We start from the raw sequence: 17,094 nt of genomic DNA on the forward strand, positions 1-17,094 counted from the left end.
AATGATCAAACTTTTTCAGATGGACATTGTACATCCTTCGGACAGTTGCTAGGTATGACTGATCCTCCTCATCCCCAAAAAAGACAGTTCAGTCAGGTTCAGTCAGACTGTTTGTTTATTTATTTACACTCCTAGTTCTGTAGGACCAAGTTGAGGAGAAAATCTCCAAGGTCATGGAATGTGTCGGAACATGAAATTATAACATAAAGTAATAAAAGATAAAATAATATGTTTATGAACCCAAAAAGAGTCAAGTCATAAGTGTTGTGGAGATTGGGTAGCTGATGGAACACCACTTTAAGAGGGGTGAGAAGTATCTTGCATAAGATCTCCCTCATTTCAGGGCCCAAAGGATGTTTCATGTTTCAGTTATTACAGTCTGGGGTGGTACTAGGTGATGAAGGGGACACTTCTTTGTGGCTGGTTCTTGGGGGTGGTGGGAGGATTGAGGGTGTAAGGGGATATGGCACATGAGATCTGTTTGTGGACTAGGTCTGGGGTTTAGTGCCTGTCTGTGAAGGGCTTGGTGAGACCCACAGCATACTGAGTAAGGGAGTTTTTGTCACTGCAGATACACTGTCCTTGGATAGCCTGGCTATATGACATCCTAGTCCACCCCAGTGCAACTCCCAATCCCAGACTCTTGCCACAAGGATCATATCCCTGTGGAAGACCTGGCTGCAAAACCTGCCAATCCACACAGCTAGCACATCTTATTCCAGTCCTGTCACAGGTTTGTACACCCCATCAGGGGCCAAGCCACTTGTGAAAGCAGCAATGTCATTTATCAGCTCTGGTGCAATAATTGCACAGCTTTTTATATTGGTGTGACTACCGACCAGCTGTCCACCAGGATGAATGGCCACCTTCAAACTGTATCCAAGAGCAAAGTAGACCACCCTTTGGCACAGCATGTACTTCAACATAACACACTTACTTTCAATGGTTGCTTCGCTACCCCAGCAATCTGGATCATTCCCTCCCCCACCAGCTTTTCCATACTGTGCAGTGGGAGTTATCCTTACAACAAATTATCTGCTCCTGTAATTATCCCATCCTCAACCTACAGTAACATAATGTCCCCCCCCCCCCCCACCACCACCTGACAGTTTCCACATGCTCTGTACTATCATCTCCTCCCCATTCTCATCTCCCAGTCTGTTTGTTTGCAGCCCTCTGCTAATACACCCACCCATCTTTATCCGCTCCTCTCCTTTTTTGCTCCTTTTTTTCCCCCACCTCCCTGCCTCACAACCACCTGACACTGTGCCTGTTGGCAGTCCAGTCCCTGCCCATTTCACCATCTCTCTCTCCACACATACACAACTATCCTTTCCCCTTCTCCACCCCCTCCAGATTGCTGCTTGCATCCCACATGATAACTGCATTCCCACCAGAGACGCTGGAGTTGGCGGTCATGTGTGAGTGACGTGTGCTTCCTTGCCTGTGTGTGTGTGTGTGTGTGTGTGTGTGTGTGTGTGTGTGTGTGTGTCTTTAACTGACAAAAGCTGTGGCCAAAAGCTTTATATGAGTGTCTTTTAATTGTGCCTGTCTGCAACTTGACATGTATTCTTTAAGGTAAGCAGCAATCTATCTTTTTCTATATTGCTGATATTCCAACTTGGAGTTTCTATTGTTTGATTATTTTAAGAAGCTTGAGGTATCCAAGACAGCATTACTTCAAAGACCATGCAAATCACTTGAGCAGCAAATTCAACAGGCTCTTTTCTCAGAACAGTCAATGGACAGGTATCCTCACAGTTCTGGTGCTGCCTAAAATCTTTAGTGGACCACTTATTGATGCTTAACAACTCACTGTTGGCCATATGGACAAGTACCTCTAAAATGTAATAAAGGACTCTCATAAGAGGTCAAGTTATGGTTAGCACATCGTGTTTTCACGTTGCAATACGGACACTCTCACAACCGAGCAGCCGCCAGCAGTACACATACTCAAGCTGTTATTTTGTACGTCAATGTGGCAGGTGGTTAATGAGCAGAACCAAATGCACCCATTTCTTTACAAAATGCTGCTTGTCAAGTGGTGGCAGCCATCCAGGCCTACCCTTCAACAAACAGTGACCAAAAGGAACTGAGCGTTCTGAAGATGCCTGTGGTGTGCGTACTGTAAGACCTTCGGTACACACACCATCAGATTATTTGACTTGTCACTAACAAAGTAGGCGAGTGTCAGCAATATGTCTCGTGGTTTTATTGTGGCATGTTTATCTTCTGCCATTAGGTCAGACGATAGAAATGCCACTTGCACGCTTAGAGTAGCAGATTGACGGTGACCAACTTTAAACAGAACTTGATTAATTTTCACACACATTTATTAAAATAATAACAAGCATAAAAATAACTTTTAAGTTGGTTCTGGATGCTATTTACAATCGACAATCTGAAGTTTCTTTGGTCTTCGTACGTTAATCTTATTCTCACATATCTCTGATACTTGACAAAGTGTTTATTCATTTACCTTCATGGCTATGTACAGGAATATGATAATCTTATTAGGTGCAGACTGAAACTTGACTATAGACTGGTACAGTCTAATGCAGACTCATACAGACTAATGCAGACTGACTAATCGGAGGTCTGTACACTCGTTATAATACCTCACGCGTTCAGGTATCACTGCGCGAGTGTGATCCGCAAGGAGAAAAGGTTCTACGTTAGCAGCAATCTCATTGGCTGCGTTACATATTAATACGCGGATTGGTGGAAGCAGAATTTGGTCCGTCTCTAAGACAGTGCCATCTCGTAGTGCGAAGACGGATGAGTGCTGCGCCTGCACTGTTGTGCTTAGCGAGGAGTGCTCTAGTGGGAACTAGAACACAACAATGCCCGATGCTGCTATCGTGGGTCAATGCTTCCTAGCAACTGAGATACACTATGCTCAGCTGACAACAACAAACCACTTGCCATCACTCACCTCTCAGGGTATGAACAGCAGCCAACAGATCATGTGATGTTGCTGGTTCCATGTATGTCCATGCTTGTTTGGGCGCCACTACATGCACGTGTTTTCCTATTTGTGAGTGCCCAAACGCCACTCATGATCATCACTTGGCATCAGACATTATGACATTATTGAAGCATCCCAAAAATCCAGTTAGATGAATCAAACCAGTTTGTTTCCACCATCTAACATCTGCAACTGCTGCCTATATGTATGTAATTGTAATAGTGATCAGCATTTTTTGGACAACTCAGGTTCTGAAATCAGCACAACCTCGATTAACACTACTCTTCCTTATGCTGTGGATAACTATCCTGAACTCAAAGTGGTGAATGGGTAATTTATAACCATGTGTGGATCTACCTTATGCAACACTTTTTTCAGCAATGGCTTAACTTTCACATGACAATTTATGCGAGCAGATGAGAATGAACCCCTGTTAGGGCTCGATTGTCTCTGCCACTTCCATTTGTGCCCAGATTTTTGAGATGGAGTGCTCTTCTGAAGAACACTGGGTGTTAGCATTCAGGGTATGATCAGGAAACCTGCAACACAAGCTGCTCCACAACACACAGACACAATGAAATCCTCAACGCACAAGCTTCAGCAGTTACGCTCATCACTCAAGAATCAGCTCACAGAAATCAATAAACTGTACAGTGACATCAGAAAGAAATATCTGTTGTTGCAAGAAGAAAATTTCTCATTACAGGAGACACCGTGTTCAGTGACACAACCAGCTGATGAAGGCTAACTGTCATCAGCTTTCTTCATTACAACCTTCATCTATCACCATTGTTGAGCATGTACCATCACAGGATTTCAACCTCATGGGCATCTGGTGTAATGTGGAGGACCAACAAATCAGAGTATGAAACTTCATCAGCAATTCTAGGGAGGACAATGACTACAGATACATCAACAAGTTGGTGACACAGGCCTTACTAGCTCTGAACACAGTGGGCAATAAAGGTGACAAGAGCACACGTTGCTCCTGTACAAAAGCTGTGCAAACCGTTCAGCACTGGATCAACCAGCTGGAATCACAGATGACTTCAACTACTCACAATATTATCTGCCACTATATTATATGCCTTTTAAATAGTGCATGGGCTTCACCACTCATTTGGACAAAAAAAAGATGGTACATTTTGAATGTGTGGAGACTGTAGGGTCCACAATGCTCTGACCATTCCCAGTCATAACCCAGTACCAAATATCCAACACTTTTCACATTCATTATCAGGCACTTTGGTCTTCACATTATAGATCACCAGAAAGCTTACTACCAAATACATGTGGCAACTGAAGACATTCCTAAAACTGCTATCATTACCACCTTTGGGTTATTTGGGTTCTTATACACGGTGTTCAGGTAGAAAAATGCAACACAAACATAGCAGAGATTCATCAATTCTGATCTATGCGAGTTTTCATTTTATTTTTCATGCCTGAATGATGCACTCATTTTCTCTTCTTTTTTATTGAAAAAACATGAAGAATACCTCCAGCAGGTTTTTCACACCCTGGATTGATTAGAAGTTGTATTGAAACTGAGAAATGCCAGTTACAACAATGGACTGTAACATTTTTGAGTCAGACAGTTAAGTATGATTAACTTGTACTGGCATCATAATCTGTAGCCAGCTGAAATCCAGATGCCTCTAGCCAATGCCTAAGGAGTAACAACAATAAGGAGAAACAACCAGTACTATGACTGGAGGAAATGTTATGGGCTTTTGAAGTGATCAAATGATCCTTACGGGATGCTATGACCTTAGCTGATCCCTCACCTATGGCTCATCTGTGTATCAATGCTGATGCTAGCGATATTGCCACAATCACAGTTTTACAACAAATAGTGGATAGTATCTAATCTAACAGTCTCTATCATTTTTTTTCCTATAAATTAAAAGGATCCCAACCATTGCGATCAGCATATGATAATGAATCACTACCTCTATATGAAGCAATGAAACACTTTAAAGAAGACATCAACTTTCACTGACAGCCACCCACTGGTTCATGGTATCTGTAATCCAAGTCGGGATGTGTCCCCACACTGCTTCAGACATCTGGATTTTATTGCTCAATTTTAAACCAACATTCAGCACATGAACAGATGGGATAACATGGTGGTAGATTACATGTCCTGCATTCGTGCCTTTTACTAATACATTTTGATGAGTTGACTGTGGCACAAGAGGAAGTTACAACACATTTCAATACCCTACTTTCACGTTTCCTTATGGTGTGACATATTACAAGGCAGGCTATGTCCCTTAGTCCCGATCCATTCAGGAAAAAATCTTTGACAGCTTGCACAAACCGTTGCACCCAGCGATTCATGCCACCACAAGGCTCACTACAGGGTGTTTGGCCTGGTCAGGGCTTAAGGCAGACTGTACGAAGTGTCACACATCTGCCTTCCTTGCCAGTGCAGCAAATTGGAACGCCATACATTTCCATAAGAAGGAAGTACCTAAAGGCCATTTCCAACATGTGCATTTTAGTCAGACCATTACCAGAATCCAACAGCTTCAATTACATTCTGTCAGCCATTGACCATATGACACAATGGGTTGAGGTTGTCCCCTTACAAGATATGATGTCAGAGTCTATGGGATCTATGGGATGAGCATTCATAAGCACACTGATATCTCATTATGGGTGCCCGTTACCCACAACAACTTACCAGGGATGGCAACATGAATCACTTCTTTTTGCAGAATTGTATGTGATCTATGGACTGCCATGCTTTCATATAATCACCTATCACCCTTAAAGCAACAGGCTAGTTGAAAGGTGGCACCATACCCAGAAAGCCACAATGGACCAATGTCTTGCCAGCGGTCCTGTTGGGTATAGGGACTGTACACAAGGATGATCTGAAATTCTCACTTGCAGGAGTGTTGTATGCTGACTGTTTCACACTGTGGCAGACTTCCTTTTAGCTTCTTTGTGTGTGACTACTTTACAATTACTGTCATTGGCATGCACAGTCAAATGAAACATAGCTCACATCTGCGAGCCACTGCCTCAAGCCTACAGTGTACGGCAAGTTTTTTTTACCCAGGACACTATGATATTTCTCGCACATAATGCTATGAGATGCCACAGTTTGGGCTCACACCAACAACCATCTTCTGCCCCTACAGAGTCCTTTTCAGTGGGTGGAGCCAGACATTTTCCATGTTAGTGAAATGCGACCATTCAATGGTATCAGTAAAGTACCTCAAATCTGTTTGGGTGCTGGCAGAACAGAGGGATGATAATCTTCCTTCATGACCAATGGATCTTTCAATTGCTTCCAACTCAACTGTTTTGGAACCTCATGCAGATAAAACTACTTCAGTGGCACAGTTCAAAGTCTGTTCTTCTGCTCCAAGCATCGCCGGCCGAAGTGGCCGTGCGGTTAAAGGCGCTGCAGTCTGGATCCGCAAGACCGCTACGGTCGCAGGTTCGAATCCTGCCTCGGGCATGGATGTTTGTGATGTCCTTAGGTTAGTTAGGTTTAACTAGTTCTAAGTTCTAGGGGACTAATGACCTCAGCAGTTGAGTCCCATAGTGATTAGAGCCATTTGAACCATTTGCTCCAAGCATCACTGACAACAACTCACCCCACTCCCTCTAAACCACTTCTCTTCATTCTATAACATTTCTTCACGATTACGTGTCAGACTAGGATTCCTCTCCTGCTCTCCCAGGGGTACTCTGCACTGAAGGAGATGGGGCTGTGTTGCAGCATCAATCAACAAAATCGACATCAACCACCAAGTTGATATGAAACACAATGAGTAAGTGTGTCTCATTATATAAATGATTGTTTTTCTGTTCCCGTTATTGCCTTGTGTCATGTATTATGGCCTCAAGTGTTTTCTTATTACTGTGTGAGTATTCATATCAATAAGATGAGTAATTATTGGCATCATTATCTGAATATTATTCAAAATACTCACCACTGCAGAATTCCTGCAAAGACTTGAGTAAAGTAAATAATTATATTACTGTATACTGTTAACTTCTGATACTTACTCGTGAATCAACATTATAATCTGGGCTATTAATATCATCAATAATTGGTTCATCTTCACAATTAATGTCAAAACAAAAACCAGATGGAGGAGCATACGTTCCATTGAATGCTACAGTAAAGAGGCGAGATGCTGTACCTAGAACATGTAACATCCTATGTCAAACTTAATATTTTAACAAAAATATTGAAAAGACTGAATTCCCTACCAGAGACAATCTAAAAATGTAACTTTTACTATGTTCAGTATGTCCTAGAAGATGCACATTATTGGGTCATGATCATTTACAGAAATAAAATTGTAGTTTTACATACAACTATGATACAGTAAACTGCAAAAGCTTCAGCATAGAAAAAGTGGGGAGGGCAAAAAGATGCCATTTCATTTCTTGATGGAGAAATACATCCATGATAGAGGCAGGTGAATATTCAGATTTTGCACAACTGTGAAACATGGAATGGTCTCAAACACACAATTCTTTATTAAGCCTTATGGTTTACAATATTTCATCATCAGATAGGAGATTTAAATCACACTTTGGTAAAAGGTTCATGAAATTGAGCACACAGACTGAATATAATAAGGATCTCATCTCATATAGGCATAGGTATAGGCACTGTCAAATATCCCTGTAAGAGATGAGATCTATATGATCACTTTCATCAGTCTTTTACTAAATTTTGATTTAAATCTTCTGTCTGGTGATAAAAATATTGAAATGTGTAATGCTTAATAAAGGATTGTACAATCAAGTATTTCCAATATTTCAAAATTGAGCCATGTGAACGGTATGTCAAATGTTACACAGAAGGTATCATACATAATTGTAAAAGAGAAGTAACAGCCAGAAAAAGTTACATATATGATTGCTGCAGCAAAGGGGAAGAAATGTGTGAATGATACCTGCGAAAACCATCTTAATGTACACAATGGAAATTACAGAAACCAAATCGATTAGAGGTAAATGGTTTGTGAGTCTTACTTTTAACACTATATAATGGCATCTGTTTCTCTGTCTCTTTCTCTCTCATTCTACCTCCCCTTCACATTTGATTAATAGGTAATGTGTGTGAAGAGGATTTGTATAATCTCCTCTAAACATCTTTATCCAACTTGCATGTAGAGTCAGTAGGATTTCTCCATATTTGTCACTGAAAACTGACTTCTTCATTTTTATAAACAATCTTCTGTGAGAATACAGGCATAGTTTTTTTGTTACAATACATCCCCGTTTTCCAAAATACAGGGAGGGGGGATGGGGGGAAGCCTTTTTGAATAACATTGTTTTCAGTTAAGCCATGAACATCTAATATGTACTACAGTATTTTGTATTACACACATTTTTGAAAGTTTTGAAGTTCAAACAGATTTAAAAAATGTCTTTGTAGGCTAAAATCAAACAATGGAAAATCGAGGATCGAATGTAACAATATTCTGAAAAGCATTGTTGCTACTCACAATATAGTGGAGATGCCGAGTCGCAGATAGGCACAACAAAAAGACTGTCACAAAATAAGCTTTCAGCCAAGAATGCCTTTGTCAAAAATAGGTGAAACACAAACACACACACATGCAACTCACGCGCTCGTGACCACAGTCCCTGGCAGCTGGAGCCAGACTATGTGCAGCAGCACATTATGGGAGAGGCAACTGGTTGGGGGTAAGGAGGAGGCTGGGGCAGAGAGGGGGAGGGATAATAGGGTAGGGGTAGGGGATGATGAAGTGCTGCTGGGGAGCGTGCAGGGATGAGGCGGAGAGAGGTTACGGCAGCTAGGTGCAGCCGGAAAGTTAGAAGGTGAGGGGGGGGGGGGGGGGGGGAGGTGAGGGTAGTAGAAAAGGAGAGTAGTAAAAAGACCATGTGTGTTGGTGGAATAGAGAGCCGTGTAGTGCTGGAATGGGAACAAGGAAGAAGATAGATGGATGGGGACAATGACTAATGAAGGTTGAGACCAGAATGATTATGGGAATGTAGGATATATTGCACAATTCAGAAAAGCTGGTATTGGTGGGAAGGATCCATATGCCACAGGCTGTGAAGCAGTCATTGAAGTAGAAATGACGCGTTGAGCAGCATGCTCAGTAAGAAGGTGGTCATTTGTTTCTTGGCCACAGTTTGTCAGTGGCTATTCATGCGGACAAACAGCTTGTTGGTTGTCATGACCATAGGTGACATTTGTGACTGGATTAGAGTAGGTGGTGGTGGGAGAATGTATGGAATAGGTCTTATATCAAGATCTATTACAGGGATATGAGCTTAAGGGTTGGGAGCAGATGTTGTGTAGGGATGAATGAGTATATTGTGTAGGTTCAGTGGGCGGCAGAATACCACTGTGGCAGAGATGAAAAGGCTAGTGCGAGGACATTTCTCATTTCAGGGCATGACGAGAGGTAGTCAAGACTCCTCCCTGCAATCCCATCTCCTCCCCACCCCAGCATCCTCCTTATTCGCAGCCAGTTGGCTTTCCCAACATGCACTGTTGCTGCTGCTCATAGTGTGGCTTCAGTTGCCACAGACCGTGGTCATGTGTGTGTATGCTGCATTTGCGCGCACGTGTGTGTGTGTGTGTGTGTGTGTGTGTGTGTGTGTGTGTGTGTGTGTGTGTGTGTGAGAGAGAGAGAGAGAGAGAGAGAGAGAGAGAGAGAGAGAGAGAGATCTGTTTGTTGGTCAAAAGCTTATTCTGTGACAATCTTTTTATTGAGCTTATCTGCGACTCAGCATCTCTGCTATATGATGAATAGAAACTATCCTTTTCTAATCTTTGTACGGAACACTTACATTCTATATCAAAGTCAAAATTACTGTTCTAGGATTACAGTACATTAATATACAGTATGCTGTACTTCACTGTTTATAGCATAGCACAAAAATACACACACAAGGAAACAAATAATCACTTGAATGCTCTATTGTTGGCAGTGTAGTTTTGTTTAGACTGGTGAGTCGCTATGTGGGCAAACAATTCAAGACCAGGCTTTCACCTTTCCCTGCTAACCAAAGTCCAGCACACTCTAACCTCTTTCTTTTGTTTATGATTTTCAGAGTCATTTCAGATAACCTGGGTTTCAGGTGAGCTGGGTTTGGTTAACCAGGCTTTCACTGTATTTGTGATTTTATACTATAGTGTCCTAATTTACTGAAAATTCACACAATCCTCACACAGTTGTGCAATATTCAAATACCTGTCTTCCATTTAATTTTGCCCTGAGAAAACACAACTATTCTTTTTTAACACAGATAAGTTTTGGTGATGTTTCATTATTGCCAGTGGGTTTATGTCTTTCCTTAGTATTGCATTTAGATGTTTGTATAGGTGGCTGTCATTTGCAGTAAGCTGATAGTTTGCTCTATTTAGCTTTTTCTTTTAACTTACACTTTTTCACACTTATATGTAAGCTGTACTTTCTAATACATATAGTGTCATTGTTTTATTAGACATTCACAAGTCTTTCATGGGAAAAAAAAGATGAAGTGAGTAAAACAGTTTCCAAATTCTTTAATTCCAAATATATATGCGCTGCTATTGGATGTTTAATTATATTACTAAAAGACCAGTTGACATTATACATAGGTCACTTGTTTCTAAATAGTTCACCTATTTTCCAAGACACCATAACACATTACTTCAATTTAGTGTTTCCGAAAACCAAGAGGAAAAGGAAAAAATCTCAAAAATAAGCAGTGGATCATGAAGGAAGTAATAGAACAGAGAGCTGCCTTAAGAGAAATGAAACAGAGAGAAAATATTGAAACCTACAAGCAGCACCAGAAGAAATACAGGCAGTTGATAAGACAAGAAAAAACAAAATCAATTAATGAGACTATTTCAAAATCAACAAATAAAATGAGAGCAGCCTGGAATATAATTAACTCTGAGAGAGGCAAGAAAAAATACTCACATAAAACAAATGAAATAGAAACTATGACAGTAAATAACAAAATCATGACAGATAAAACAAAAATTGCCAACATCCTGAATAACAACTGCACAGATGTAATAGAAAAACTAATGCATGGGTATAATAGCCAAGGAACTCACCAACTATTGTGACAGATAAGCCAAGCCACTCAATGTTCCTGAAACCAGTGTCTGAAAAGAAACTGACAAATGATATGAAAAAGCTAGAAGCAAAAACGTCTGCTGGACATGATGAAGTGTCAGACTACCTAATCAAGCAGATGGCAGCAGATATAATTACACCACTACCGTATATTGCCAACTGCTCATTCCAAGAAGGAGTATTTCCAGATGACTCAAATTAGTTAAAGTAGTAGCTGTATACAAAAAAGGAAAGCACAATGACCCTAACAAGTACAGGCCAGTATCTTTAGTATCAGGCTTTTCCAAAATATTAGAAATTCTCATGCTAAACAGACTAACTGCCTATTTGGAAAAATGTAATGTAATAACTGCAACACAGCACAGATGTCAGAAAGGGAAATCGACAGAAACAGCAACTGAATCATTAACAGAATCAATCGTACAGGCTTTGAACAACAATATGGTAGTGTCTGGAGTTTTTCTTGATCTATCCAAGGCATTTGACACAGTTAATCATACAGTCCTAGTATAGAAACTAGAGAATACTGGTATTCGTGGACATGCAGCAAACTGGATAATATCATATCTAAGTAACAGGAGACAATATGTAGCTATTAATAACTTATACAGATCAGAAGTTGATAGCATTAAGTATGGTTACCTCAAGGATCTGTAATGGGACCTGTTCAATTTATTTGTGAATAATATACAAACATGTGAAAATGAAATCAAAATATTTTATGCTGATAATATGACTGTGCTAAATGTTTCCAACAATTTGGAGGCACTTGAGCAAAATACATTCATATCAGTCAGTAGCGCAGCACAATGTCTCTCTGAAAATGAGTTAATTATTAAGCTGAAAAAAACTATGTACATGGTCTTCAAAAATAAACAAAAAGAAGAACATACTGATGTTTACTTAGCTGAAAAAGGACTGGAAGAAGTAGCTTCAGTTAAGTTTTTGGGCATTACAATAGAGAGTGAGCTAAATTGGAAACAGCAGATAAATACTGTTTCCAATAAGCTAAGCAAAGTGATATTTATAATGAAACAACTGGCTCAGTATACTCACTGAGACCTCTTGTGCACTGTCTACAATGGACTTTTTGAACCATACATGCAATATGGAATCACAGTATGGGGGAACTCAACTATCACAGGAATGAAGAGAATATTCACATTACAGAAGCAAGCCATTCAAATTATATTGAAAAAGAAGCAAAAAGAATTGTGTAAAAGTTGTTTCAAAGAACTAAACATTCTGACCTTTCCATCACTGTATATATCCAAGACCACTGTGAGCGCAATATGTAATCACACAAAACTGGAGACTAATGAGACTGTTCATAAACACAACACTAGAAACAGAAAACAACTGGGGTGCATTCCAAATAGACTTAAGATTTTTGAAAAAGGACTCAAATACTCTGGCATCAAGTTAATACAAGCCATGCCAAGGGAATTACAAGACCTCAAAACTGAGAAAACATTCCTCACAACTCTAAAAATGTTTTGATAGAAGGAGAATTTTATAGCGTAGCTAACTACATTAGCAAACAGTGATCAAATGTTCATCCTGTGAGTGATAAATCTCATGTATCATAAAAAGACCTAGCAAAAGAAATCAGTGTTAAAGAAGTTAACTATAATTAGGAACCACTGATGTGTAATATAAGCTAGTTATATCTCACAAAATTATTGTTTTTTTTTGTATGTACCATGTATCAGAAGTCATTTTTTTACCATATAATATTATGAATATACTGCATTATAAGTTATTGTGTGTGATGTAATATTATATATATACTGTGAAAGCTCCTATGTATATTTAAATGTGTAAGCTATTTTACGTACTTTTATATTTCATATTATCTACATTGTAAGCCTAATGACCTGTCCTATGTTATAAGTACATATCTGTACAAAAGGTAATTTACCGGACCAATAAAAATCACAATCACAATAAATACTTTGAGTACCAGTATTAATTTTTTTTCAATTTTCACTCAAAATCAGAAAAGTTATCCCAGTATTGATAGATGATGATCAACAATGCCCCCAGAGCTACTAACTGGTTTATGTTGTGCCAGACAACTCATAAATATCTGAACTGTTCATGTGCAAATAAGTAATTATGTTTAAGATAAAAACCTTCTTTGCAACAACTAATATGTGTTTTGCCCTGGTAAAAATACCACTGTAGCTATTCCGGAAAATGATCATATTCTAAACCTTCAAGTGTACGAAGATGGTATCTTATGTATTGCACAATATGAGTAAAGCATTTGACTGCATTTCTTTTAAAGTATTACTAACAAAATTTGGGTACTGTGGTGTGCAAAAATCTACATTAGCTGTAATTTCCCAAGACAGTTTGTTTTAGTTACATGCAGACAATCCCTCTTAATAAAAATTAGTACTGGTTTTACATGGACCTCTGACTTTGACCGATTCTTTCTCACTGTGGTACATCAATGATCTGCTACACTGTACTTTTTATGCTGATGGTACAACACTATTCATTTTGCATCATGAGATCCAAACTCCTGATAAGATTACACAGGAAACACTTAACTCTACATTAAATTAGTTTGCAAATTATAAACTTGCTTATAAGACACACAAAACCAAACTCTTGAGAGATTAATATTGATGTCAAGCTGAGTTAGGCAGAACATATCAACCAAGTTTTCAAAAAGATCTCACAAGTGTCTTACCTCATATTTTGGGCTATTTCAGTCAAATATCTCAGTCACACTAACACAATATCAGATATAATGAAAACATAGAAATTCTGGAGCACATGCAAGCAAGAACAGAAAAGTCGCACAAACCAATCCCCTCAAAATGTTTAGTAAATTTCCTCTCTCTGTTCAATCTATGCCATTTAGAGGTTTCCAAAAGGAAATTATATAGCTCAGCGATGGAAAACCCTTGTTACAATATAAAATAGTTATATCATTTGGACAGAAGAATGCTGAAGATTAGATGAGTAGATCACATAACTAATGAGGAAGTGTTGAATAGAATTGGGGAGAAGAGGAGTTTGTGGCACAACTTGACTAGAAGAAGGGATCGGTCGGTAGAACATGTTCTGAGGCATCAAGGGATCACAAATTTAATACTGGAGGGCAGCGTGGAGGGTAAAAATCGTAAGGGGGAGGCCAAGAGATGAATACACTAAGCAGATTCAGGAGGATGTAGGCTGCAGTAGGTACTGGGAGATGAAGAAGCTTGCACAGGATAGAGTAGCATGGAGAGCTGCATCACCACATTTCCAAAGCTTCTATTCTCCTCTTGTCCAAACTATTTATTGTTCATGTTTCACTTCCATACATGGCTACACTCCATACAAATACTTTCAGAAATGACTTGCTGACACTTAAATCTATAATTGATGTTAACAAATTTCTCTTCTTCAGAAACGCTTTCCTAGCCATTGCCAGTCTACATTTTATATTCTCTCTACTTAGACCATCATCAGTTATTTTGCTCCCCAAATAGCAAAACTCCTTTACTACTTTAAGTGTCTCATTTCCTAGTATAATTCCCGCAGCATCACCTGATTTAATTTGACTACAGTCCAGTATCCTCGTTTTGCTTTTGTTGATGTTCATCTTACATCCTCCTTTTAAGACACTGTCCATTCCGTTCAGCTGCTCTTCCAGGTCCTTTGCTGTCTCTGACAGAATTACAATGTCATCGGCGAACCTCAAAGTTTTTATTTCTTCTCCATGAATTTTAATTCCTACTACAAATTTTTCTTTTGTTTCCTTTAGTGCTTGCTCAATATACAGATTGAATAACATCAGGGATAGTCTACAACCCTGTCTCACTCCCTTCCCAACCACTGCTTCCCTTTCATGCCCCTCGACTCCTATAACTGCAATCTGGTTTCTGTACAAATTGTACATAGCCTTTCACTCCCTGTATTTTACCCCTGCCACCTTCAGAATTTGAAAGAGAGTATTCCAGTCAACATTGTCAAAAGCTCTCTCTACGTCTACAAATGCTGGAAACGTAGGTTTGCCTTTCCTTAATCTATTTTCTAAGATAAGTCGGAGGGTCAGTATTGCCTCACGTGTTCCAACATTTCTACGGAATCCAAGCTGATCTTCCCCAAGGTCAGCTTCTACCAGTTTTTCCATTTATCTGTAAAGAATTCGTGTCAGTATTTTGCAGCCGTGGCTTATTAAACTGATAGTTCGGTAATTTTCACATCTGTCAACACCTGCTTTCTTTGGGATTGGAATTATTATATTCTGCTTGAAGTCTGAGGGTATTTCACCTATCTCATACATCTTCCTCACCAAATGGTAGAGTTTTGTTAGGCCTGACTGGAATATTGTCTACTCCCGGGGCCTTGTTACGACTTAGGTCTTTCAGTGCTCTGTCAAACTCTTCACGCAGTATCATATCTCCTATTTAATCTTCACCTACATTCTCTTCCATTTCTATAATATTGTCCTGAAGAACATCGCCCTTGTATAGACCCTCTATGTACTCCTTCCACCTTTCTACTTTCCCTTCTTTGCTTAGAACTGGATTTCCGTCTGAGCTCTTTGATATTCATGCAAGTGGTTCTCTTTTCTCCAAAGGTCTCTTTAATTTTCCTGTAGGCAGCATCTATCATACCCCTAGTGATATGCACCTCTACATCCTTACATTTGTCCTCTAGCCATCCCTGATTAGCCATTTTGCACTTCCTGTCAATCTCATATATATGTGAGGATCAAGAAGGTAAAAAGACGAGGGCTAATAGAAATCCTTGGGTAACAGAAGAGATATTGAATTTAATTGATGAAAGGAGAAAATATAAAAATGCAGTAAATGAAGCGGGCAAAAAGGAATACAAATGTCTCAAAAATGAGATCGACAGGAATTTATATAATAGGCAAGACGGAGAATTATAAGTGCAAAATCCAAAAGAATGCTTCCTACTGGCAATAGTGTTAAAACCCTGATAGTTAACTACCAAAGCAATTGTAACACATTGTCGAAGTTAGAATCACTCTTGGAATGCAGTGAAGCTCACTTATATCAGGTACAAAAAGCTGGTTGTAGCCTGAAATTGATAGTAGTGACATCCAAAAATTTAAATATTTAATGAAAGGTATGCTAATGGGAAATGGAGGAGGTGTATTTGCCGTAATAGACAAAAATCCCAAATCCACTGAGACTGTTTGGGCAAGGCTCAATGTCACGGGTGGACATAAAATGGCAATTGGATCCATCTATCTGCCACCAAAATCACCTCCTGATGTAAACTAATATTTAGAGAAAACCTCAGTTTGCTTGTACAAAATCTTACTGTAATTATTGGTGAAGAATAATATCCAGCAGTCAGTTGGGAAAATTACAGTTTCTTAGTGGTGGTTATGACAAGACATCCTGCAAAACAAACATTACTAAATGCCTTCTCTGAAAACTTCCTAGATCAGATAGTTTGGAACCCCACTCATAATGGAAATATATTAGATCTAATAGTAACAAGTGGATGTAACCATTTTGAGGCTGTCCACATTGCAACTGGTGTCAGTGAACTCAACACAATTTGACAACAATGATTACCAAAGTACAAAGGACAACTAAAGCAAGTAGAAAGATATAAATGTTTAGTAAACTAGATAAAAAAGCAATAGCCTCATATCTCGAAGAACAACTTGAAACATTCAGCACAGTGCAGCAGCATGTCGGAGGAACTATGTCCAAGGTTAAAAGAATAGTTGACCATGCATTGAAATCATGTGAACCCAACAGAACAGTTCATAATGGGAGGAACTCTCCATGGTATAGTCACTGAATAGTAACTTGAGTATAATTGCTGCATAATAAGTGTAAAAGAAAGCATAGGGCCACAGACAGAGAAATGCACGACGAAATGCATTTGGCTGTCAAGAGGGCAATGTGTGAAGTCTTCAATGACTACTGTATCAAAATAGTGTCACATGATCATCCACAAAACTCAAAAAAAAATTCTTGTCAGATATAATGGTTGGTGTGAAGTCACTCACAAATGAGGCAGGAACAGAAATTGAAGGTAGCAAAGCAAAAG

At 39.3% G+C, this 17,094-nt stretch overlaps 1 protein-coding gene across 1 annotated transcript in view; it reads right to left on the reverse strand.

Annotated features, from left to right (window-relative positions):
* LOC126419664 (lysosomal alpha-mannosidase-like) overlaps positions 1–17,094 on the reverse strand; it is a 247,851-nt gene that overhangs the window by 118,095 nt on the left and 112,662 nt on the right. The window contains exon 6 of the mRNA XM_050086854.1: positions 6,998–7,134. Within this exon, the coding sequence (XP_049942811.1) occupies positions 6,998–7,134 (137 nt within the window). The remainder of the gene's footprint in view (positions 1–6,997; positions 7,135–17,094) is intronic.

The sequence above is a fragment of the Schistocerca serialis genome, chromosome 1, assembly GCF_023864345.2.
Source record: "Schistocerca serialis cubense isolate TAMUIC-IGC-003099 chromosome 1, iqSchSeri2.2, whole genome shotgun sequence".
In the NCBI taxonomy this organism is placed as follows: Eukaryota; Metazoa; Arthropoda; class Insecta; order Orthoptera; family Acrididae; genus Schistocerca; species Schistocerca serialis.